Source organism: Hesperophylax consimilis, chromosome 16, assembly GCF_061612785.1.
Source record: "Hesperophylax consimilis isolate HC1 chromosome 16, BYU_Hcon_1.0, whole genome shotgun sequence".
Taxonomy (NCBI): Eukaryota; Metazoa; Arthropoda; class Insecta; order Trichoptera; family Limnephilidae; genus Hesperophylax; species Hesperophylax consimilis.
In genome coordinates, this window is record NC_142851.1 from 23,603,594 (window position 1) to 23,631,509 (window position 27,916).

The following is a 27,916-nucleotide window of genomic DNA, read 5'->3' on the forward strand; positions in this document are numbered from 1 at the left end:
CTGCTATACACGTAAAGTAGTACTAGTACACCCGCTACACAAGCGCCGTGTTAACACGTTCACGTTCGCGTTCAGAGAAATGCGCAAATTGCCATCTCAAATCTAGACAAGATGTACGATTGTGGTGAAGGGAGAATTTAAGAGGAAGGAAATGAACTGATGAGCAGTTATTTATGGTAAATAATAGGCACATAAATACAATGTTTTAATGATTTCAGGGATATATGTAACGTAACTGTGGTAGACGCTCTCAGGATCACCTTGGTGATATACGATCATTTGTAGTCGAAATGTTGACATAAACCGATAATCTCTTCATTCTCTTTATCTATATCTGCTTCCTCTCAGATCTAAGTTTCCACATCTGCTTTTCATTTAGTCTAACAACTAATAATTCATTGGGGATCCATTGTCCCACTTGCTCCGGAAAGTTTGTGCTTGTGAATTCAAATAAACTAACTAACACGCCCTGACCGCCAAACAACTCGGTCTTGGCAAACAATCCTTGCCTCATTCACATACATAGTTTCATACGTACTATTCTAGTTAATAATTCGGAGGTTCAGGATGACAGGGGGCCTATCTATAAAAATATAAGTTTGAGAGAAAATTAAATACAGATTGGCATGCTCATATGCCCAACTGTATGCTAAACTGAAATGCCTAACTATATTTCTTAAACGACTGTATGTACGAGATCGAGCTTCGTGTCACTAATAAACATGATGAAGGCATTACCGAAACCAAGCTTAACTCAAAACACCAGTTTTTGTAGTTAAGCCCCTGTGATCGTAAGCTTCCGAATTAATAGTAATATTTATTTATTAGATACTAAAAATACAGTTATAGAATAAGAAAGCTTTGACTGTCCAACTGAGAGTCAAATTGATAGGATTTGTTCATATTAAGTAGATAATGTAACACAAATATAAAACAATAAATTCATAACACTGGAAATAACTTTTTACATAACATTATAGAAATAAGTTTCATGTTTACAATATAAGAGATAAGTTAGGTAAGCATCTCAATTTTAATTTTCTCTGTGTAAGAATTATTTTTTTTAACTGATTCAAGACGTGTTAAATAAGTACACATAATTTGAGTTTGTGGTGAGACTTGGTGGTGAATCTAGAGGCCAAAAATATTAAATAATTAATAAATATTTGTTATTTATCTGTATGTTAGCATATGTTCGTTTCCTACTCTCCCGAAGTACAATCAATCAATTTATGAAGTCAATTGTCAACCAATTTATGCAAAAATTTATGGAAATCACTGAGCATGCCTCAGTGTGGTAAGCAATCAAGAACCTCTTAAGAATGATCTTTACCGATTAAATTGAAAAAAAAAGTACTAGATCATAATTGGTATTGTTTGCATGTAGAGTGGCAGGTCGTGTCATGTAGCATTTTTCATCACATTGCGAAGATGAAGTCGAGAACTACAAGAAAGACATGCACGATCAGGTATATCAAACGCATGAGCCTGGTTATCCGAAGAGTAACTACCTACGTACGTTTTTTTAGCGGTTCTGATCGGTCATAATTTGAATTTGACCGGTCAGTGGCTGAGTTGGCATTGCCTCTGGGTCCCACCCAGGCGTCGTAAGTTCAAGTCCTACATCACGGCACGAGCAAAAATTTTTGCTTACAGGATAGGAGTAAGAGATTTTCAAATATTATCAGGTTATTCGTAAGCCAGGAATGTTTGTTTTTCTTTTTTTTTAAAAGTACCTATTATGAATACGATTTTTTTCTTGTTACGGAGTTTAAATCAAATAACTGCTTTAATTTAAAAAAAAGTATATAAAATAAAATAATATTATTACTAAGTTTCGCAAGTATTAGGACCAGTCGTTTCACAGAATTTGAACAATTCATTAAATTAAAAAGTTAATTTTCTAGTTCCGTGAAAGTTCTATTCACGGCATGTTATTATTTCAATTATGCGAAGCAACTGGCCCACGATGATGTAATAACAGAACTTAAATAGAAATTTTATGAATTATTCAACTCGTTTCTGTGACAGCTGTTTCGGCGTACAAGGCTATTATCAAACTGTCATGTTTCGTCTTATAAATCTTTTTCCAAAGCCACTACCTTAACCCGCCTCAAAACTCTGCCAAACCAGGTAGCGATATAGTTCCCTTATCTTTACACTTTACAGACAGGTACGTCCTTGAAAGGTGTAAGGAAAAAATTCGATTTGTTCATGAAATGCCAATTTATGTGGAATTACGTCGAGTTCTACTCTTTCTATTTAGTACCTAGTCAAATGTCGTGTTGGTTAATTAGTTACCTGGGTCAGTATTATTTCATTGTCATTTTTGAGTTAACATTTCTTCTAACTAACCGCGTCATAATAATGATTGTAGATGTGTTTTCGGAACCCTTTTTGTAATTCATCGCACGGGGAATAATTCCCCGAGATCTAGGAACCATTCATCATCATCACATCAAATGACTGATGAGGAAGGGAGAGTGACAGTGGGATGGGAGTTGGAAAACGCTATTAGTAAAATAAGCCCCGGGGCAGTTCAAGCTAATTAGACTGCCTTTAAAAAGTCGTCAGATCAGAAAGTATTTTACACGCGCTTTGCTGATTTTCTCATAAAAATCGAAGTCCCAAGTTAAAACTTTCAACAAATATATTTTTAGTTTTGCAAAACTCATTTAAACGGAGATTTTTTGTTTTTTTTTTTCTAGTAGGTAAATATAAATATACCTAGGTAAAATTTAAAACTAATTTTTAGAAATTAGAAAGAATTTTAATAGTAAAATAAGTATTTTACATATATTTTTTAAATAACCACCCAATTTAGATATCTTAGTGACTCTTTGATTCTGTTGTGTAATTTTATAAAAGTTTTAGATAAATACATATATTTATAAGTTTATAGAAGTTTTTGATGAATTCGTAAATTTGTTAGCTTATAAAAGTTTTTGATGTGTTCATAAATGTGTTAGTTTATAAAAGTTATGATGTATACATAAATGTGTTAGTTTATAAAAGTTATGATGTATACATAAATATGTTAGTTTATAAAAAAAATTGTTATAGGAGCTAGAGCTTCCGTGGAAGAGTAGTATTCAAATCTTATAATATTTACACAATTGTGTATGCACTTACCTCATTTCTTCAAATAAAAAAAAAATAAATGATTGTAATAATTACATATTTTATCGTAATTTTATTTATTTCACGTAATTGTTTTTTTTACAAAAGTATCTACTTAATCACCGCTCATTATAATATTTTTGTCTGAAGGTCTTATTTGCCTACACCTACTTGTTTATAAATATAGGACTGTACTCCTTCGATGCTCCGCATCGAAGGAGTACAGTCGCGTAATTTTGTAACAAGTAAATCAAATAATATAGTTTACATTAATAACTCGCCCACCTGGGCGCTCCATTCCATCCAATATGGAAACTCAAGAAATTATTAAAAACATTAAAGATTTAATAAACAAGATCACTTCAGTGAAGGACTCAAAAATAAAATTAACACTGGAACAGAACATTATATCACTGGAAGAAAAAATTCAACATGAACTAATAAATCTACAAAAAAAGATTATAGAATTACAAGAAACTAATATTAAAAACAATCATCACTACGCACAGAAACTAGAAGAAATTCATAATAATAACAAAAGGACATATGCAAATGTATTAGGTGACAATAAAAACTTCGTGAATACAAGTGCACACATCCCAGAACAGAAGCACGCCATCATAATTACATCTAAAAACACCTTGAAGGCCGAAGATATAAAAATAAAAATTCAAAAAAACATTAATTTAACTAAAATAAAAGTTGGAGTAAATGGAGTAAAAAAAATCGGAGAGCAAAAATTACTGATTTCATGTCAAAAAAAAGAAGATGCAGAAAAGTTAACCGAAGAAATTAATAAGGTAATTGGAAAAGAAATATTGCCCGAAGAAATTAAAAAAAAGAAACCGTGTTTAATGTTGAAAAGACTGCAATGCCAATTGACTGAAGAGGAAATAATAGATGGGATTGTACAACAAAATGAAGGATTAACCCTGGAAGACAAAAACAACATCAAGCTTATCAAAGAATTAAAAAACAAATACAATGAAGGAAAAGAAAACGACACCACTAACTACATTATTGAAACAACCGGTAAATTAAGAAAAACGCTACTAGAAAAAAACAAAATAAACATCAAATTCCAAAGAGTATACATAGAAGACTGTAACCCGCTTACTCAATGCTACCACTGCCTTAAGTTCGGCCACACAGCGCAAAGATGTCTCGCCAGGACGCAGCCCCCCATTTGCCCTCACTGCACAAAGGAGCACATTCTGTCTAAATGTGAAAATAAAGAACAACCTCCAACATGCAACAATTGCTGTGTTCAAAACAAAAGGTTTAATATGAATTATTCTACAGAACACAGAGTTGATAGCATGAAATGTCTCTATCGGCAAAAAATGCTTCAACTAGCTAGAGAGCGCATCGACTATGAATAATACGGTAAATTTCATTTCTTTAAACTCTAATCTAAAACTTTAAAAATGAATGATTTTTTATGTAACGCATTAGATAAAAAAATGTATATTGAAGAAAATTTATGTCAATCTATGAAAGATTTTAACTTAATTTGCACTGAAAAAGGATTTACCCTATTTCATATAAATATTAGAAGTTTAGAACGAAATATGGATGAATTAATTATAACATTAAAAGAATTAAATTTTTTCCCGGGCCTGATTGTCTTAACAGAGACACACTCTGCAGGCGAAATCAATTACACTATTCCAGGCTACACATACCATGCGACAATAAACAAAATAAACAAAAACTCAGGTATCGGATTATTTATTTCTAACCAGTATAATGTTCTCAATATTAAAGAAATAATTAATGTTAGTAATGTTAACATATTAAATATAGAATTTAAAGACGTAAATAAATATTACAACATTATTGCTATTTATCGCACGCATACATCGATAGTACCTCAATTCATAGATGAATTAAAAAATATTTTGTTAAATTTTAGAAATAAAAATACCATTATTGTTGGAGATATGAATTTAAATATCGCAAATGACTATTCTAGTAAAGATAAAGACACATATCTAAATATGTTAGCAGAACTCAATTATTTATCGTGCATAAATTCTTATACTAGAAATGTTAAAGGTCAACGCCCCTCATGCTTAGATCACATTTTTACAAATATTCCTGATATCAAAAATATAAAATCAGCTGTCATTCATACATCTATCACTGATCATTATTCATGTATTTTTAACTATAAATTAAGCAATCCAACTTTGCCATTATTTAAACAAAATAATTACTCAAAAAAGTACTTAATATGGATACATTAAAACACCAATTAGAATCAGAAAATTGGAATAAATTATTACAATGTAATGATGTCAATATATGTTGTAAAATGTTTGAAGAAAAAATATCTAAATGCATAAATGACTCGACAAATAATAATATAATAACCAAATCCAAAGTGTCGAACTTGAAACCTATAAAACCATGGATTACTCATGGTTTAGTAGTATCTGTACGACATAAGCAAGCTCTTTACAAATTAACTACTCAACAACCAAATAATAAAAATTTACTAAATCATTTTAAAGCATATAAAAACAAACTTTCATATATTATAAAAAACACAAAACAAAAGTATTATAAACAAAAGTTGAATCAGGCTGAAAATGATAGTAAAAGAGTGTGGACAGTTATAAATGAAATAATTGACAAGAAAAAAAACAAGAATAACGACATCGCTACTATATTTCATGACAACATGAAAACATGTTGTAAAGAAAATCCCTCAAAAGCTGCAAACATATTTAACACCTTCTTTGCGAATGTAGGGGAAAATCTTGCCAATCTCATTCATACTGACCCAAATATAACATTTCCAGACTGTAGTATTGATACTGACAATAATATAGCAACATTCCAAGTCACCACAGAGAACGAAATAATATCAATTATAAACGGTATGCAAGGAGGTTCTGCCCCGGGTTTTGATGGAATAACAGTTAATATTTTTAAAAATATTAAAAATCAAATTTCTAAACCGTTAAAACACATAATAAATGTAAGTTTCCAAAGCGGAGTGTTTCCATCAATCTACAAACAAACTACCATTACTCCAATATTTAAATCTGGTAACCCAGAAGAAGTTAGCAATTACCGACCCATATCAGTAATCTCGAACATAGCAAAAATTTTTGAAAAGATAGTTAAAAAAAGGATAAACCAATTTGTAAAATGTAATAAATTAATTAATGAAAATCAGTTCGGTTTTATGGAAGGTAGAAGCACTCAGGATGCAATTGCAAAATTAACTAGTCTTGTTCATAATTCATTAGATAAATCATTAAAATGCATTGGAATTTTCATAGATCTTAAAAAAGCTTTTGATAGCATATCACACGACAAACTTATAAGTAAATTAAGAAACATTGGATTAAGTGGTACAGCTATAGAATGGATAAAAAGCTACCTTTTCAAACGCCCTCAAGTCGTAAAAATCAACGATGTTCTTAGTCAACAAAAAACAAGTCACTTCGGCATACCTCAAGGTACAGTCCTGGGACCGTTACTGTTTATCATTTATGTAAATGACATATTCAATCAAAGATTAAATGGAAAAATAATATCTTATGCTGATGACACTGTCATAATAATTGAAGGTACAGATTGGAATAATGTTAATAACTTAGCAAATACTGATATTAATATACTGAAAAATTGGTTCGATAAAAACCTCCTCTCATTAAATACTGAAAAAACAAAATGTATCCCATTCTCTATCAACAAATTTAAATCAATACCAGAATTAAAAATTATAATACATCAACTTAAATGTAACAGAACTAATTGCAATCAAGAATGTTCTATACTTAGCCTAACTTCTGAAATTAAATATCTTGGTATATATATAGATCAACATTTTAAATGGAAAAAACAAATTTGTGAACTTGTCAAAAGAATTAGAAAATGTATTTATATATTTATAAGACTTAGAAATATTCTTAGACTAGAAAACCTAAAAAGAGTGTACTATGCAATTGTACAATCTATATTACAATATGGTATTATTGGCTGGGGAGGAACTTATAACAATATATTAAATCCACTTAAAATAGTTCAAAGATTGATAATCAAAGTAATATTGAAAAAACCATCCAAATTTTCTACTGAGATTCTCTTTTCAATATTCAATGTACCCACAATAGACAATATATATAAAAAATATTCAATTCTACAAATTTATAAAGAAATACAGTTAAATAACTTACAATTCAATTCATCAGTAAGATATCAAAAAACTATCAAAATCCCAAAACTTAATACAAAGCACACACAAAATACCTATCTCTATCTGGGTATAACATATTTTAACATCCTTCCATTATATCTAAAAAATATTGAAGATATTCAGGAATTTAAAATAAAATTAAAAAATTACCTAAAACTACTATAAAAGTCCATATCTTACTCTTATTATTATTTCCTTCAAATCTTGAAACTGTATTATTGATAAATCTTGCCTATTTCTTACTTATCCCTTTGGTTTTGCAAATATATTATTTACTTACTTACATGATTCCATATAATTGAGCTAGGATTCACTCACCAAACACAAGAGCCTTGTCTCTTTATGGTGAGGAAAAGCTATTATTATTTACCTTGATAACACTGTATAATATGTATAATTGTATATTTATTGTAAAAAACATACAAATATTAAATAAATAAAAAAATAAAAAATAAAAATATATATTAGTATACTATTTGTCTATTCTTTATTTGTTAATTTTCATTATAAGTTTATTCTGATGAAGAAACCATTGGTTTTAAAACTTGTTGATCCTTTATGATTAAAAAGTGGTGTACATAAAGTTATTTATTTAATTTAAATTAAAAAAAATATATGGGTACTTATCTATTCTTGAAACTGAATTATTTTTTTATAATGAAAATGTATAATGAATAATAAGTTTTTACTACCCCCATAAAACGTTTATAGTGTAAATGTGTATATAAACGGGATAATGAAAAAATATTGTTCATTTTGCATTATCATCATAAGAACATAATTCAGTTTCGAAAATAGATAAGTACCCATATATATTTTTAATTTAAATTAAATAAATAACTTTATGTACAACACTTTTTAATCATAAAGGATCGACAAGCTTCAGGTTGCGCTACACAATCTACATTTTTATTAATTTCAAGCAATATCTTAATTCTGAATAGTAGTCTTTTACTAGGATTAATATCTATCACTACTGACAACACCACCAATCACGCAATGGTGAGCCAGTTAACTATGGGTGTTCTTACCGCGATTAGAATTTTTCCTTTTCCCGTAAACGACGTATGTAACAAAATGAGAGGAAATAAGGGATCTCTGCACGGCAGGACAATACCATCAAATGTCTGAAGATTGCCATCTCAAGCATACGGACATGTCTGGCCGAGCATGATGTCACAGGAGCATTTCTGTACTTGTGGATGGATCTGTCCAACAGACATGTATACCGAAATGCTCGTCGCTCGGCTCGTAACGTCACACGGAGAAAAATGAGAACGGCTGTTTTAAAATCAAAATATTGTTAAAATAACGGGTTTGTGACCCGACCCGATTCAGAATATATCTGAACATGCAGGTTCCTAGTATATTTTATTTAGTTATAAAATTAAACATTTTATATCTAGTGTAAATCTTTTCTAAAACTACTATACAAAATAGTCTATTACCTAGCTACTAATATTTCTACTTCACAACATTGAGACATTACCCAGGAAAAACTGCAAAAATTTTGGCTTCCTTAACATTTAAAGGAAGTTCATTGATTTTTTTTTTTTTTTTACGGACAAATAGTCCTTTAACTTATAATATTTTTACACGAATAAGAAACAATGTTGGCAGTGAAATTAGAGCATATATAAATGATAAGCAATGATAATATACAATTAATTTAAAAAGTACAGATTGAAGACAATTACAAGTGTTATAAGACAATTACAATTACAATGAATGAAGAGGGTTTAAATGACTTTTAAAAATTACACATTACGTATTGTCTGTCAAAATTCATTCAGGCTTACACCAAAAAATTCTATGCTTTGACTTTTAATTTAAACTCTAGTCCCATTTTTAATAGGGAAACGAATAATTTTACCAGATTTTAAATAAATGAACAACATTTCACATCGGTAAGTTTTCTCCGTGCATGCTGGCCTGGATTTGTTCGCTCGTGAATACTAGCCTTAATATGTAGGGAGTCTACTTCTTTATCATCAGGGTAGCCTAAATTTTATCGATTGCGAGAAAGTTTTGATACATAATTTTGATTAAATTCGCGAATAAAACGTGAATTTTCTTATGAGCTTACAGAAATATTAACTTTTACGTATTTGACAAAAATATAGATATAATATCGTTTATCGTACACAAATTACCTGAGTAGGTATATTCTTACATTTATATTAATTAAATAATTTATTTTTATATTATTACTCCCCTTGGAATTTTTCGAAGACCAAAGCCAAATGTAAACTTTGAATATTTTACGTATTATTGTTTATGCAAAATTTTTTGTCAAAATCAAGAGGAAAATGCCTGGAATGTTTTCATTTGTTGTATACTGGGTTCAGAGAGGAAAATTCGTCCGCTTTCATCCCTTTGTATTTCCTCAGATAGGCACGCAGTATGAATAATGCATCTATTGATACAACATTTTCAAAGTTCGTCTTTATTTATTTTGTCTAAACCACTAAAACATACAAATGGAACGCTTCAGCCAAATAAATTGGTATATCAGTAAATTTTCAGAATTACTACTTTTGTCCAAAGCCATCAGACTTAGAAGTTTTTAACTACAAAAGGAACATCAAGGTTAACCAATTAATTTATTTATAATTATTTCGTTTTCAAGTATCTATTGGTTATTTTAACAAGTTTTTTTTGTAGTAATGTCACCTCAGTCACCTGACGGTTTTTTTTATCCGATGCACTTATCGGCTGCCTTGGGCAAGATGAAGGGCCTACCATAATAGTTATTTTGTATAAATCTCTAACATATTAATATTGTATACCAACGCGCTCCACGTACTAGACGCAAACGGTAATGCTGCCATCTACAATTTTCAAAGAAAAATGTTGAAGTTTTCATAAAATATTATAGTAGGTGACGTTAGTGTAGATCAGTGATACTCAACCTTTTTCTTCTGCGGGCCACATTCATATGTTTGTAAAGCTACGCGGGCCGCAACACTATACTGGTCGGTGTTGCCAACGGTGTGAGCTTGATTCCCCCTTTTATTATTCGAAATCCATGGGGGGGGGGGGGGGGGGGTTGTTAGAGAATTTCTGTAAAACATAATAATTCCGCACAAAAAAAATACAAAATGAGTGCTCCCCGCAAAATATTTAAAATCCATGGGGGGGGGGGGTTGTTATAGAACTTCGCTGAAAAAAATTCCGCACAGCCAAAAACATCTTATGTAATTCCCCACAACAATTTTTCATGGGGAGGGGGTATAGAAAATTTCCGGCCGCAAAAAAATTATATCAAATAGATATATAATCATCGCCTTCGTTGGTAGTAACCCTGTTAACCATTTAAATTTGGAACTGTCAAAAATTTATGTGTTGCCACGAGCAAAATAATTTGGGCGTATATTTGTCTGTCAAATCTTTGTTTTTTAGAGATAGATCTAGCGTGTGCAGTTATGGTGTGCAGTAGCAACACTCTTATACCATATTATATTATATAGATAGTATATTATACTTATACTATCCTCTTCGGGTTTCAATGTCTGTACGTCAAAGTCGCAATTAATCTCAAATTAACGTGAAACGTGATATAGAATGCCAGATTTTGTAAATCGTGTTCCTGATATTAAATGTATTGAGGGCCGCACAAAATAGCTCGGCGGGCCGCATGCGGCCCGCGGGCCGCAGGTTGAGTATGACTGGTGTAGATGGTGCAAATAATATTGTTGTATTTCCCATTTTTAAGTGATTACTTATTTCCTAAGCTATAACTAAGGCTAATGTAGGGGGGGGGGGGGTTAACACCTATATCCTTATATATACTCTCAAATTTAACATTCTAATTCCTTCATAAAACTATAAATTTACCATTAATATGGAATGCGTTTTCGCAGTGCTCATATCATGAAGTATATTATTTTATTAAATTCAATTATCTCCAACTAAAGCACGCTTGTGGAACTCAAGAGGCTGCGACTGTAGAACTGTTGAATCGCCCGGCCGGGTAGACTGACCTTGACCTGAATGTTACACAGAATATATTCCATGAAGAAATATGAATTATTTTCAGATATCGTTGTGATGTTCAACGGTGTGATAAGATTTTAAAAGAGATGGAAATTTCGTACATTAGGAAGAGTATTTCACTATTTGAGTATTAATGTTAGATGCATTTTGATGAAGTGCTTTCGGAAATTGGAATTTTAATTTTGGAAATAATGAATTGGTCGTTACCTTTTACTCTAGACTGGCGATCTGGAGTTAGTTCGATTCCCGACGAGGGGTCACATTTTTTTTTATGTGAAACATATCATTGTATATCTGAACACATATTTAATATTATGTTTTATTTACTCGTTGGGAAAATTAATGAGTATTATTATTTTTGATTCCGGCAATTTGTGGTGGAATTCCATTATAATGACGCATTGAAATAATTAAAAACTTTTCCCCGCTTATTTTAATTTTTAATGGTTATCGGCTTAAGCTTGTAGCCATCTTCAGCCTGGTCTGGTGGAGAATTAATCTGGTTATTATAAACTGAAGTGGTCAAATTTAAAAATTATTTCAATATTTTGTTAACAAGTCATTAATTATAACACATACTGGTACATATTGAACTACTCGGTTTTTCCAAGCAAAAGTGTTTTTATCTTTATAGATTTCAATACCACATTCTTAAATATTTTAGTTTATATTTTATCTTTAACTGAGTAATTCTTTTTTTTAATTTATGGTAGTATTAATAAATATGTATTATTTCATAAATACTTTGATAAAAGTTAGTTTAGTAAATTCCATTTTAAGTAATCAAATTTTATGATTTTTTATCGTTTCATCATGACGGGTTGTTTCGGAAACTTTGAACAATTCATCAAATTTCAACGTTCATTTTCAGGTTCTGTGAAAGATTTATTCAAGTTCTGTTTTTATATCATTGTAGGCTAGTTGCTTGAAAAAACTGAAATAAAAACAGAACTTGAAAAAATCTTTCACAGAACTTGAAAATGAACGTTGAAATTTGATGAATTGTTCAGATTCTCCGAAACAACCCGTCCTTAGTGTCACAAACTGATTTTGCGGATTCTATTTTTGTTAAAATATAAAAGTTTTTTGTAAAAATTATTTTGACAGATGGGTGGTATCATCCGTTCAAAATATCCAGTTTCTTGTTTCACGGTTGTGCAAAAAGGACATAAAAAACTGTTATGAAAGTAAAATAAACTCTGAGCACATTATTTTCAGGTTTAACTTTCAAGTCTTTTGCGGTTAGTCCACATTCGGCCGAAATTTATTTCTCTCCAAAGAGTTCACGAGCGGCGCACATATTAAATGTAGAAACATGTAAAATAACACTTTTCACCAGTCGGAAATATCCCATCCCTTCCGTTTCACCCTGTAAGGAATAATTTACAAAACTCCAGTCGGAAGCTTTCAACGCAACTCTGAATGAGAATAGACATAGTTCATACTTTGATTTAAGAATCGCTAGATGATACCCTATAATGGGCCCCGCACCCGCGATCTAATTCTTTATATCCCGAAAATGGCTAACATCGATTTTAATACATTAATATAAATTTTATTTTTTAACTTTTGATATAGTAATTTATATTTCGACTATTCTAAAATCACTTTTGGGCATAATTTTATTAAAATGACAATAATTAATTTCATTTGATATGCCGCTGTGATGTTCCATTGTCAACTAAAGTAGTACTTTTTTTAGCAATTTATTTTATTAAATACGTAGATTAATTAAGATCATAATTATTTAATCCCCGTTTGGAGTATTCCAAATACTAAAATTTAATAGATGATTTTAGCAATGAATCGAACAAATATCTAATTATATGCCGTGCCCCGGCAAGGCAAGGGTCTTGGGTTCGAGTTCTAGATGTGACCGTTTCCTTTTCTGATTTTTCTGTTTCAGATTTTCGTTTAGAAATCGCTAATATTGTCTTCAATAATTAAATATTACAATTTGAGGTTTTACTCAATAAAGTTATTCCAAAAATTAAACGAACAAATATTGAAAATACAGCTTCAAAATAAATCTTAAAAATAACGCATTTATCTTTCAGTTTTCACGTTTTTACTTGATTTATGGGCAGGTACTTGCGAAATACCTCAAGTAATTTGTATCAAGGGTTAAGATGCTCATTAAAAGGTTTTCCGAAAATTTTTAGCTTATCTAGATCTACGATTGAATTTTATAATTCGAAATACTTTTTAAATTCGTTATGTGGAGGGGGGTATAAGAAACATCATTAAAGTTACGAGGCGTATCCAGAAAGTAAGTGTACTGAATTTTTGTAGGTTACAAATCATTTGGTTGAAACAAAAAAATTACATGGTTACCGTAGTACATATGTAAGCTATTTTTCGACATAGTCGTCATTCCTCTCAATGCAGGTGGTGAAGCGGGGGATCAACTTTTTGATGCCTTCCTCGAAGTAGTTTCCCGCCAACCCCTTCGTCCACTTTTCCACCTCCTCCTTTATCTCCTCGTCGGTTGAAAACCTTTTTCCACCCATGTACAGCTTCAGGAAGGTAAAGAAATAATAATCTGAAGGTGCTAGGTTAGGGGAATGCGCGGCGTGGTTCAGGACATCCCATTTAAACGAAGCAAGCAGTTCCTTCGTTGCGTTGGCCGTGTGTGGTCTGGCATTGTCGTGCAGCAGGCTGACCCTTTTGTCAGCATGCCTCTCCTCTTGTTTTGAATCGCCTTCCGCAATTTTTTTAGGGTCTCACAGTATCTTGCAGAGTTGATGGTCTCCCCTTGAGGCAGATATTCAATCAAAATTATGCCTTGACGGTCCGAAAACACGGATGCCACGATTTTTTTGGCTGAAATTGTGGTTTTGAACTTTTTGGCGGAGAGTGAAGAGGTGAGAACCGTTTTTAAACTCGCGATACCACTTGTGCACACTCGTACAATTCATAGTTTTATCACCATATGCAGTTTTAACCTCATTATAAACCTCAAACGGAGGTTTTTCCTTCCAAACGAGATAACGGATGACGCCGAGTATTTCGCATTTGGCGGGAGATTGGATTGACTTTTTTCACGAAACTTGTTGTCGCGTTGACACTTCTCAACGTACTGATCTTGAACAGGTCTCGTTGCGGAGGGGAAGAGTCAGGCTACACGGAAATGTAGCCGACATATCGAAAATAAAATTCATTCGGTCGTGAGAGCCTCAGTACACTTACTTTCTGGATATGCCTAGTATTACTTGGAAAAACGAGATAGAGACAGAGAGATAGAGAGACAGAGAGATAGAGAGACAGAGAGAGAGACAGAGACAGAGAGATAGAGAGACAGAGAGAGAGACAGAGAGATAGAGAGACAGAGCGAGAGAGAAAGAGAGAGAGAGAGAGAGAGAGAGAGAGAGAGAGAGAGAGAGAGATATCTCAATACATTCTTATACTGTAGTGTGTTTATGCGTAAGTCGATATTTTTGCTTTCCAAAACACTGTTGCCAATATTTTTTTTTGTTATATATATCTAAAAAACATTGTTATTCCATGTTTATTCATTGTATTTTGTATTTAAGTACAGTTTAATTTTTCATTTTGTGATAAATAATTAAAGTTATATTTTTTTTAGGAAAATCAGATAGATACCTTTAATGAACAAATTAGGTACATGATATTTTTTTCGCTGAAGGATGTATTTCTAAGACATGATTTAAAAAAAAAAAATTTACTCATAAATGTACAGACTTAAGTCGTGACGTTAAAACAAGACACCAACATGTCAGCAAAGAAGCATGCGTATAAGCAAATGGTCGGCAGTCTGGTCAATAAACAAAGTAGACTTTATGGTTTCGGGATATCGAAACTCCCCAAAACTGGACCTTGTTCCTATTGTATTCCACGGTAATACATCCATTCTATGTGCCACTAAGTAGGAATATATATGTATAAATGTAGTGATGCTAGATTTACTGGACTCAGAGGAATTGTTCGAGCACTTTGAAGGGAATTTATTTGAAACGTTACACATAATATATGGGGATGTTCATGCTCTGCAGATGGCGTGGAAGAATAAAAAATACGTTTTCCAAATAAATTGACTCACATAAGTGGCTTATTATTGCGTGCCTTCGATATACGTTCAAATACAAATAAGCGAACATCTTGAATTATTTTAATAAATTCATTATTTGGTGGGCGGTTTTGGGTATCATGTTTGGAACCATTTAATTGACAACCAACACCTCATAGGTCATCCCATGTGGTAAGATACGTTTGGTGATTTAGCAGGGGTGCCCGGGTTCAGGATGGATCTGCCCACTAGCTGCGTGGCGTACCAGATTGGCAGAGGCTGGGTTGATCTCTCTAACTGGTCTCTCGACCCATCGATAGATTCGTAAGTCCGTCACTCCTGGAAAAACTGATCCCTAGATTCCTACCGACTCCTCATACCGTTTTCCTTCTTATAACTTTATTTAATCCAAAAAAATCCACGAACTGGTGTACATTATGAATACCAAAAAATATGTTTTAGATATATTGAAGGTTTTCCTATCGCTTTGCTTGAGTAGAATACAAATAAAAAAATAAATTACTAAATATAAATGTAACATACTAAAAAAAATATTTTCCCAATAGAAATGTATGAACTCGTAAAAGAAACAACTTTTAATAAATACAGCATTATAGCTAAGATTATCTTTGACAGTTTCACTTGATTAACTTTTTTGTTTTCTTTTAAAATTATTTACACAATAAATAAAAAACAGTTTTGTGCTTGAAAGCGAATGTTTCTAGACTCAATTTCTCAAGTATTATACCAAGAATATACACATTTTTGGCTTGTATCTTCCTCTTAATATAAAAAAGAGCTTCGGTCACAAAATCATATTTTTTCAAAATTATCCGTCTGACTTAAATGATGGAATTATTTTTATCAATTATTATGTTTTCATTGAACTGTACAGTTTTTACGTTAATTTTAAATCAATGACAAACTACTTTAAAGTAGTTTATTGGGACTTTTTGATTTTTTGTATATTATTTTGATATATAATAAAAAAAAAAAAATAAAAAAAAAAATGTTAAAATTTTAAGTAGTAAAAAAATCACGTTACCATATGTTTTAATGGTTCTCAAGCCCGAGCCAAGTGTTGAAAATGCATCATTTTTTGAATAACTGCACAAGGCTACTACGTAAATAAGCAGGCCACTAATATAACAACTACGAGTATTTTAAAAGAAACAAGAACAATTTCGGAAACATGCGTAATTTACTGTTCGTCCACGAAGTCGAAAATTTCTGCGAATACGCGCCTCATTTGATGTTTATCATAAACGCTCGACCTTCAAAGTTATAATGTGAAACTAATAAATAACGAGTTAATTCCATCATATTCCAGTAAATTTACCCAAATAAAATTCAAGTTACTTCTGCGAAGTATTTCAATTTCCACACATTATTTAAAAAAAATAAAAGTTATTTACTTTTAATTAATAATTTATTGCTTTTAATTAATTTGAAAATTTAATTAAAAGTAAAATCCCAGTTCCCAATATCAAATCATATAAGGTAGTTTGTAACACAATGTACCACGGAATAATATCTAGCAATCCGAAATATTTTTGACGTTTCTCGGAGTTGGGAATTGATTTACGTTTTCGAGTGAATTCTGACCAATGACGTGACTGCTTTGATGTCGATTAATTCTGACTAATGACATGACGGCTATGGTTTCGAATGATTTTTGAAATAATCGATTCTTTGTTCTATGACGTTTCAAAACGATTGTGTCGGACTGTGTGATGATTTTTTAAAGAATCGATTTGTACATGATAATTAATCTAAATATTTAGAAGATAAAAAAGATCGAGTAAATCATCGAGGATTCATCGATTGTGCCCATCGCTAATACGAATTATATTTCTCACTCAAAAAGTTGAATTCCTGAATATATCTCTTTACAAAGATTTAAAGAATACGAAACTCGATACCTAAAGTGTGATCCCACCAGTTTATTTTCCTATAAAAGTACAGGCAATTTTCAGCGGTCTACTTTGACTATTATCACTCTACTCGTATATTATCATTTTAATATTAATTTTACTTATTTTAGTCGACTTAGATGTTGTTTTGTTCATTGTAAGCATATTGTAAGATATTTTTAATAATGTAATGGAAAATAGAAATGGGAACGAAGAAATCAATTAAATACGTTTATTGATGTTAGATTTAGGCCATAATCATAGATTATGGCATAAGTTACCTTGAATTCGATCGAATGAGCAGCAACAAGGATGAAATATGTATGTATGTTTGTACAAAGACGCTTCTCCATGAAGACGCACAGATAGGTACACGCCTTGGGGTATATTATGAGGCTGAAAGTAGTGGGGAAGGAGACGGGGAAGATAAGGGTGGGAAAGAACCTAACTATTTAGACCTGGTCGTCAAACACGACTAAAACCATTTAAAGCAACGTTTCAATTCTGAATGGTGGTCTTACACTAGGGTGACAGAACTCTGGAATAAACTGCAAATATACTACAAATAATATCTTATTTTATTGAATAAATTATGAAATAAGACATTTTTATAACACAAATAAAATTAAGTTGTGCAATTATTGATAATCAAGTGCCTTACCCCTCGACCACCGAATCATTTACTAAAAAATACTCGAAAAAGTTTCCTCTAAAATTACGAAATAGTAAATTTCTTTAATAGGTATTTTTTAATTGAAATGAATTTTTTTTTTTTTTTTTTTTAATTAATATCAATAGCAAAATTTGTACATTATGTAGGTTTAAAGTATAATATAAGTATATATTATACTTTAAAATTAAGTAAATATTTATTATTATTTTTAATTAAGTAAATACTTCTGAGCGGTACAAGATACATGCTATACCCGGAGAATAAAACAGTCTTTATTCTATAGATATAACTTATTTATATTGTTGATTAACTCATTTTCACAAAAAGTGGACCATAGACTTCCTATGTATGGATTTAAAAATAAGACATACCTGTGTAGAACAGCAGACCGTTGGACTGTCTGGTCTTGAAGTAAATTGAGATGGCGTCTTGCGTGCTGACGATGGGTTCACCCCCGGTTTGTGTGAGGTCGTAGGACAGGAACTCGGTACCTCGGAAGGTGGCCTCAGAAGGTGCTTTATCTGCAATTAAGGAAATTCATTCATTACTGTCTTTTAAATAGAAGCACACTTTTTTGGATCCCAATGGCATCGCTCAGTTGTCAGGAAAAAGTTTTTTTATGTACCACTAGCTAAAGGGAGTGCGGTAAGGAAGGAGATGGAGAATTAGAAATTTGGAAAGCATCTGGAACTCAGATCTGGTCACCACACATGGCTAAAGCCATTTCAAGCAACGTTTTGATTCGAAATACTGGTCTTTCACCAGGGCTATACCTAGTAAGAGTTAGTTTCTATCACAAAAAACAGCAATGAACATCTTCGCCGTCTGTATTAGTTGAGTATGATGATGTTTATTACAAGGTACGTAGCGAATATGAATTGGAAATTGATGTTATTTACAAGGCACGTAAGAAATATGACTTGGAAATTGATATTTATTACAAAGCACGCAGCTTATATGAATTGGAAATTGAATGTTAATTACAATGCACGAAGTGAAAATAAATTTGGAAATTGATGTTATTTACAAGGCACGTAGCGAATATGACTTGGAAAATGATGTTTATTACAAGGCACGCAGCTAATATGACTTGGAAAATGATGTTTATTACAAGGCACGCAGCTAATATGAATTGGAAATTGATTGTTTATTAGAAGGCACGTAGCAAATATGAATTGGAAATTGATTGTTTATTACAAGGCACGCAGCAAATATGAATTGGATTTTTATTTTTCAAATTTATTTCAGGGTTCGTTGTCGATTTTTTTGACGACTTCCTCAGAATCATTTCAATTTGCAATGCTCTCACTTGAATTCGGTCGCTTGTATGTTTTACAAACAAAACTTAAATGCCTAAGCCTGTTTTAAAAAATATACTATATTTACACACACACTTTAGATAGGGATGTTCTTGCAAAACGTCACTGAGAAACAGCCTTTTGTCCTGATTGAACCTACTTACTGTTAATACCGAGAATGGGACAACAAGTGCATATGATAAATGATCATCGAATGAAAATATTATGATTTTATTTTCAATTTTACAGAAATTAAGCAATGTGTTTTTTTTATTATTAACAATTATATTGTCTTTTCAAAAATCTGAGCAAACTTATTTTACTCTAACTCTAACTAGGTAAATCTTAATTCTAACAGTGTTCGGCTGTTAGTCGAGCTTCATTAGGACTTCAAATGAAGTATTCGGTGACATTAAAATTTAATTATGGTAGTGGTAAAGCTTGGGTTGTGTTAATATTATACCCTGGTGCGGCTTGAAGCTTTTGGTTTAATATGAACTAATAGTGAATAGTTACAAAAACTCCGTTAAAGCCTGTGTCAATGTAATCGTTTAAAAAACATGTACTTTTTCTAGTTTTAGCTTAGTAGTTTTTAACTTTTAATATTATTTTTATTATGACACCTCACAATACACGTATCTGTACAGAATAATGGCAGGGGAGCTATGTCACCAACCGGTTGGACAGCGTTGTGAGGCGGGTTAAGGTAGGGGCTGTATGAAGGGATTTATAAGTGCGGGTCTTGAAGAGATTATATGAAGAAGGAAATACAGATGCCGTTAGCTCGTTCCACATACGAGCCGCCTTACACAAAAACTAGTCGAAAAAATGGACCGTTCTGAAGAAGACAACATCAACTGTGAACGGGTGTTCCGTTGGTGTACCTACGTGTTTCACGCACCGACGCATCGGGAATCAATTCTGCTAGCTCCCTAGAGCAGGCTCCATAAAATACCTGTAGAACAGACTTAGCATGCCCACATTGCGTCTGTAAATTAGACATGACCATTGGTCTGTTAACAATGGATTTTCAATCAGACCGACCGCCCTCTTATAAGTTTTATCAAGTATTGTGGTGTTTCAGCCCAGAGGTGGATCCCAAATTCAATTGTTGGGCATACATTGAAGAATCTACTATCCCTATACAAGACCAGTTTTTTGGAAACAGATTTACTCCGTGAAAACTATCACGGCGTTTCTCTAAATTCAACTTATTGATCCATTCCGAATGTTAATTTTAATCAAAGAGCAACAAACTATCGGATAAAGCTATTCGCAAATAAATATCTTTACAAGTTTAAAAGGAATTGAAATTTATTCGAAACGTCGCATTTGAATCATTCGGATTCAGAACGAGTCTTGCACGTTCCATATTTCATATTCAAAACTTGCATAAATCACGTGACGCGCGGGTAATGGTGGATCCGAACTAAAACGATCTCTAGCGGAAATTCCCGACCTCGATAATAAAGCGCTTGTCAAACATACCCAGTACCTACCTACCTATTTATTTATTTATTTGTGAAAAGTATGCAATACTAAAATGAAAAAGATTTATTTCTATTAGAATACTAGCAGCCTCGCTAGAGTGATACCCCACCATTCACCAATTATATTCGGCTTTTTAGTAACTAGATCTGAATAAACGGTTAGGTTATTCTTAAATGTCCTTCTATCCATCAAATTTACATTCTTGCAATATTTTTGCCCAGTTCGCAATGATTCCGATTTATTTAAACATACTGTATATACCCATGTCATATTTTTTTGTAAAAATAAATACCTTTTTAGAAACAAGATAAAATCATCTTATAATTTTTTGTTTTGGAATTTTTAAATAATATTAGTTTAACAACAAATTTGAAAATTATTTTAAAACACACTCATTTTTTTATTTCAAACGAAAATAAAAATCAGAAATTGTCATTTCACAAACACGTTCACTTACTAATTTCTATTTTTACCTCGTTCGTAAAATAAAAAATAAAATTGAGCTGTTTTCCGAATTCTAAAAGATGCTTTCCATTTCGAGAAAAGATATTACGTTTTTCGGGGCCAATGTTAATACATATAATGGAAATACATGTTCTTAAAATCAAAACTTGCCGAAAAGTAAACATTCTACATAGGCCTCTTGAAGTTTAAAAAACCTATTTTTGGCCTTTAACAGAATTAATAATTTCGATAGCTAGGAGTAAATCTACATGATGTTATATCTACAATATATAGTTTGAAGTTATCAGGAAAATCTCTCGTTAAATGCTTTAGTTGCATTTAAAAATACACTGTGATTTTTTTCATGCCTATAACATTTAAAATAACAGAACTTAACGTGTATTAAAGAATTTCCGGAACATACTTTTTAGATTTATTTCTCTCGAGGGAATTTCATATAATTAACGTTTTGGCATATTATATTCTATAATATGCCACATATTACATATTTATACATATTTTCATAAAACATGTATAGATATTGTCTTAAACCTATATTTTTTCGAACTTAAAAGTATTAGTTAGCGAGAAACTTATATTAAATTGGGTATGCGGGGGTTAAGTAGTTTTTTTTACATCATTTTAACTCTGAGCCATCGATGTGTTCCTAAAATAAAATCTCGTAACAAAACTACACACCCTCTAGAATGCACATTATTACATCATGGTGGTATTGTTCCCTTCTACTAACATAAATCTATGTAATACTTTTACGGATCACAGCTTTAGCGGGAGCTTTAATGGATTCCAAACTCGATGTCATCTGCTGCCACAATGGAGCGGGTTGCGCGCTGAGCGGGTTCACGTGTTATGGTGTGACTCGGGTTAAATGATTATCGGAAAACTTTATTTTTTATTACGTCTTGGATATGTTCTACGGAGCGTGGAGGCGCGTATCATATTGTGCATCATGGGCGTTAAACGGCGCTCCACACGACAAAATTCACGTGAGGATGTTAAGAAATTTATGATTTTTTTATTGGCAAAGTCTTTTTGATACACACCTGTAACTTCATACAAAATAACATCTAATATAAGGCAGTAATAAAATTGATAAATATTGTAATATAAGTATATAAAACAGCGGTGGTTAGATTTATTTATTTATTTAATATCAACGATATAAATATACCACATACCATAATTACATGTCACAGAATTACAATTAACTGTGGCATTTGATCATAAAATAATGAAAATGATAAATGAATGATTTTTGACGAGTTACTGCAAATTATTATAAACCTTTAAAATATATAGATAGACAAATTCTACCCCTTTAGTTTTCGAGAAAGGCGTTTTAATGAAGAAATTAAAACGTTAATTAAAAACGAAATCCTTTCTTAATTTGAATTTTATTTTAGCGACTATATTGTACATAAAAATATGATATTAAATATATGTATCTTAAATTGTATTTCTTACTCCTCACTAAGGTGACCTGTGCTGATGCGAACCAAAGTTATTCATTTCTGTTTTATTAGTTTTCTATGTCCTTTTTAATGTATTTTTCACAGTTTTTACATTAATCTCTTTCAGCCAGATTTTTATTCTTGATTTGTAATCATTCAAATTTTCTATTCGCTTTGTATCAGGGGAAGGATGTTGTGGAGTTTCGTCGCAAAATAAATATAATTGCTTTGTCCGGATGTGGTTTTATGACCTGGAATATTTTTTTATGTATTTTTTTTTATTTTTTATAGTTAATACCTCACAAGAGTCCCAACTGCTCCCGTCTGGAGCCAGTGAGACTATGGCATCCCCAATTGGGGGATGTTGTGAGGCTGAAGGTAAGTGGGGAAGGGGAAGAGGAAGGTGGGGAAGTACCTGGCTATTCAGATCTAGTCACTAAACACGGCTAAAGCCATTTGGAGCAACGTTTCGATTCTGAATGGTGGTCTTACACCAGGGCGATACTGGTAGTATCTTCCACTCTGGAACGTGCCGCAAATATACTATATATTATTTTAATTAATTAATTGTGAAATAACACAAATTAATCAAATAAAATTTAAATATTGAAGACAATATTAGTGATTCTTAAACGCAAATCTGAAACAGAAAAATCAGAAAAGGAAACGGTCACATCTGGGACGCGAACCCAGGACCCTTGTCTTTCCGGGACAATGCTCTACCAACTGCGCTAATGGGACCCTATCCTCATCGGTCACTTTTAACTGTATCATACTTCGAATAAGAACTACCAACGTTGTCTTCATTTTTTCATTTTTGTTCATTTTTCATCCTGGGTTCGTGTCCCAGATGTGACCGTTTCCTTTTCTGATTTTTCTGTTTCAGATTTGCGTTTAAGAATCACTAATATTGTCTTCAATATTTAAATATTATAATTTGAGGTTTTACTCAATAAATTATTCCGAAAAATAATAAATAAAATTTATTTGCGCACGCCGGGTTTGAACCCGCGACCTTCGGAATGGCAGTCCAATGCGTTACCACTGGACTATGCCGGCCGTCAAAAGTATTGTAAAGGATTCTGTATGTTTGAATAGTTTCAATAGTATATTTTTAGCTCATATTTGTTGTAAATTTAGTACATCAAAAACTATTGAAATTCTTAATCGAAGGCGTTCTTATGAGTACTTTCAGTATGGTCGTTATGATTCCTTTTTGAATTGTGTTCAGGTTATGTTTATACTTAGATATAGGAGATCCCCATCATATAATTCCACATTCAATACAAGAATGACATAAAGCGTAATAGATTTTTTTCATGTCCTTTTTATTTAACAGATTTTTGAGATTTTTAATGAAATATATAAGTTTTATATTTTTTTCCGTGATACCTTTGATATGTAGGTCCTATCTAAGATTTTTAGTGTATAATCACGTCTCGTTTGACAACAATGAATTTAAACCCTTATTTATAGAAAGAAAGAGCCATAGATTAAGTTTACTTGAACAATTAGAAATCAATAAAAGAACCAATGACCCTAATATAACATTAATTAATAAAGTAATGAAAGTTATATATAACCCGCTTAAATTTGAAAAAAAAAATGGAGTTCTACGAATCAAACAAAAAAACAATAAATAATACCAAATCATATTTTTGATGTCAGATATTTACAAATATTATTTATTATTTACAAATATTATTTACAATATTTAGACGAAGTATTAATTAAATGATAAGGTTACTTACTTCGATTTTTTTTACTAATCCAGCTTTTCTTTTTTTATTTTAATTACTTCACTGGAATTGCAGTTTCCCCACTCCAAGAAAATTATATTTTTCATTTGAAAATGAATATCTCAATATAGTAGACTTTGTAGAGAAAAGGTCCAGATTTTAATTTTAATACAGTAAATGGTAAAATAAAGCTATGACAATGTGCGTGAAAAATAAATAAAGTAATTTTGGATACGTAGGTACTATTTCTTGAAATTCAGATAAAAGCGGCGATATGAAAATCAACAAAATTAAATTAAATTTTATTTAAAAAGTCCAGCTTTTTTTTTCAAGCAAGGACAGAAAACTTTAAAAGTTTTATCGTCAATATGAAGCTTAATCCCGCTCCCTTACGGGTCGGTATGAAATAAACATCAACTGCATACAAAAATAATGCAGAAAATGGAAGTATGCAAGTACGCTCCCGCGCTGCACCGACCCTTGTACGGACGCCAATAATATTAAATGGAACCGAACGCTCTCGGTATGACGTTTTCTTACTGCACCCGGTTTATGATGATTCCTTAACGATCAGTGTATACATTTTCATCGCTTGTGTACACATTATCCTGAACTTAAAAAAACTTTTAAAAAAATGACAGGTTAGTAACTGAGTGTACAAACGCGTTGGGTTCTCACCAATGCGTAGTGGGTAAATTAATATTTTCCACTTATAATACTGGTTGTAGGAGGCATTTAAATGTTGGCAGGTCATTCGTAACCGGGGAATGTTTGTCTTTCTTGTAAAAAGAAAATATAAATAAACACTCCATATTTACTATTTTTAAAGTTTTATCCACTAAGAATTAAAAAAAAACAAAACTTTCCAAGCGAAAATAACGAGCCGATGGAAATTTCCTTTAAAATGGTATTATAAATTTAGCGCTCCAAGACTCATTTTTCCTTGAATCCGTTTTCATTTCCCGCCGCCTTTCACGGCGGAAGTCTGAGCCCGAAGGCTGCCTCAATCCACGTGAATATAGTCTTTAAGTCCCCGGCACTACCACACCGCACGCCCGGAGGCTTAGGCGCTTTATACGGGAGATTAAAGTCCTTTGGAATCGATTTCTTTAAAAATCTGTACTAGGAAATGCAGTTTTCTTGAAGGCATTAATCAATGAATATTTTAATTCAAGAGGTGCACTTTTTAGGTAAATGAAAAAGTGTCTAAAATAATTAACTGAAGTTGAATAAAGTTTTATTACAGGTCATTGTTCAGTTGTTTTTTCAATACAGACTTGCAAATTCCAGTCACTAGAATAGTCTTTTGACAAAATTCTGTTTATTTTTTACTAATCCATTGAAAAATACGGAACAAGCAAAATTGCGATCTATTCTATTTTTGGAAATCAAATGTATATATATTACGTTCGTAGGTACTGAAAAATGATAAAGACATTGTTATAACACACGAACTCATATTTTGAAAATTTTTGATGTATCATTCATATTCGGCTTTGAATGTAAAATTTCCGGAGAAATAAGTCAACCTCAATATTATTTATAATTCAAAGATAAATAATTAAAACTGAATATAATTTATTGCTCTGAGAGAAATAAACCAACTTCAATATAATTTATAACTCAAATTTAAACTAAATTTAATTTAGCAGGCGTGTTTGGGTACCACCACCCCGGGAACCATTTATTTGATTCCCAACACATTGCTTTAAGTCATCCTAAGCAGTTCGCTAATTTTGGTGAATTCGCACTGGTGCCCGGGTTAATCGGGTGAAGTGTGTTCAAGATGCACCTACACACCAGCTGCTTGATCAAGAGAGGGTGGTTTGGGGAGACTCTTTGATTTCTCCAACTGATCTATCGACCAAATCTCAGCCTTTCGCCGCAGTGGGGAGTATATATTTGTACGTCTCTCCTGGACAAACGGATCCCTAGATTCCTAAACATTTCTTATATCTTTTTTCTTACCACTAATTCCTCTCCTTCCTTTCCTTAAAAAAGACCCTCCACACAAAATCCTCAAAGATGACGTAGGCCTAAGGGAAATTATTTTCCTCAGGGCCTCCTATGTGGGGTTAATGTTAAAAAAATGTAATTAAAATAAATTTAATTAAATTTACAAAATAAATCTATATTTCTCTTTTAAAGTGCCATGTTTACTTACATTATGTAAATTACATGATCGCCCATAATATTCTCAAGTTTCTTCTTCGAGCGTTAACTTTTAAATGAGACCCCTAATTTGCCCAGGGCCATGTTTTATTTGCTTCGAAACCAATTTAATTCAGCCGAATATCTCAACTCTGCCTTAAGAACTCCAATTCACGTTAAAATGTCAATTTCAGACGTTTAATTTATCTTTTAATAATTTAGGGAAAACATGCTTTGGAACCATCATCTGTAAGTACCAGTTTTAGGTATTTGGGAGATGAATGTACGGTCTTATTAGCATTCTTAATTATGTAAATCACTCCAAACCATTATTTTTTAAGTGGATCTCATACAAAATGTATTATCAGCATATAATAAAATATGCTGCACACAAATTCTAACAAAATTACAAAATTTTACAATTAATTATAATACGAAATACTCATTTCATATTTTTATACATAATTTTTAACACATATCTTATACATCACTTATTTTTCTATTACTCATTTTTTTACAACTATTTTTTCTTATTATTTTTATTTTACTATTTTTTACTAAACATTTGGTTAATATATAAATTGTTAGTTACCATCCTCAGAACAGACTTTGTCTAGTGAGGAGGGTAATGAAAAAAAAAACATCTGCACAGAACCAACATTAAATAAACGCCCGGGTTGCCGGCACTGAAACTGAAAAAAACTGAAAATATTATAAAATTGCATTATTGGAAGATTTTCAGGGAGCTATATTATCAGGTAGAACAACACACGTCGCATCTACATATTATATAAGTTTTGAATGTTATTATTTTTACAATCAATCTTATAACAAATAATAACCTTACTGGTTCTACGTTTTACCGCTCTAGCTCGTAGATTTTCTGATTTATATAATAGTTATGAATCGTTCGGTCTACGCCGTCTACGGATTTATTAGGCAGGTACTCAAATAAACTATCTAAACCAAGGCGAGTACGCACCACGTATAAACCTATATAAAAAGCTTTTGCGATTGCTATCACTAAATTTGAATAATTTCATTCGCAATCGTTTCGTATAAAGTACCCTAGGTAATGTCTCTCCCCCTTTATAGGGGGGTTGATAATAAATTACATAGTTATGTAGGTATTCCACTAAAATGTTAACCCCCTTTATTCAAATTTGCGGTCATCAGCGGAACGATAAGCATCTCGGGCTTTTGACCAATGGACTTACCAATTTATTTGGCTAAACTTACATGGTGAATTTCTTTTCTGAAAATTGTCGGTACATACATAGATACTTTTGTAAAAGAATTGCAAAAAATTGTGTTTTTGTCATTCTAAAATCTCTCAAACGTTCAGTAGCGGCTACATGAAATTTGTTCTAAAATTCTGT

The 27,916-nt window shown here is 31.8% G+C and overlaps 1 protein-coding gene across 1 annotated transcript in view; it reads right to left on the bottom strand.

Moving 5' to 3' along the window:
* Nucleotides 1-27,916, bottom strand: part of LOC149416907 (neurexin 1-like) — a 460,023-nt gene that overhangs the window by 13,078 nt on the left and 419,029 nt on the right. Inside the window, exon 6 of the mRNA XM_089641346.1 lies at nucleotides 18,314-18,463. Coding sequence (XP_089497472.1) covers nucleotides 18,314-18,463 — 150 coding nt within the window. The remainder of the gene's footprint in view (nucleotides 1-18,313; nucleotides 18,464-27,916) is intronic.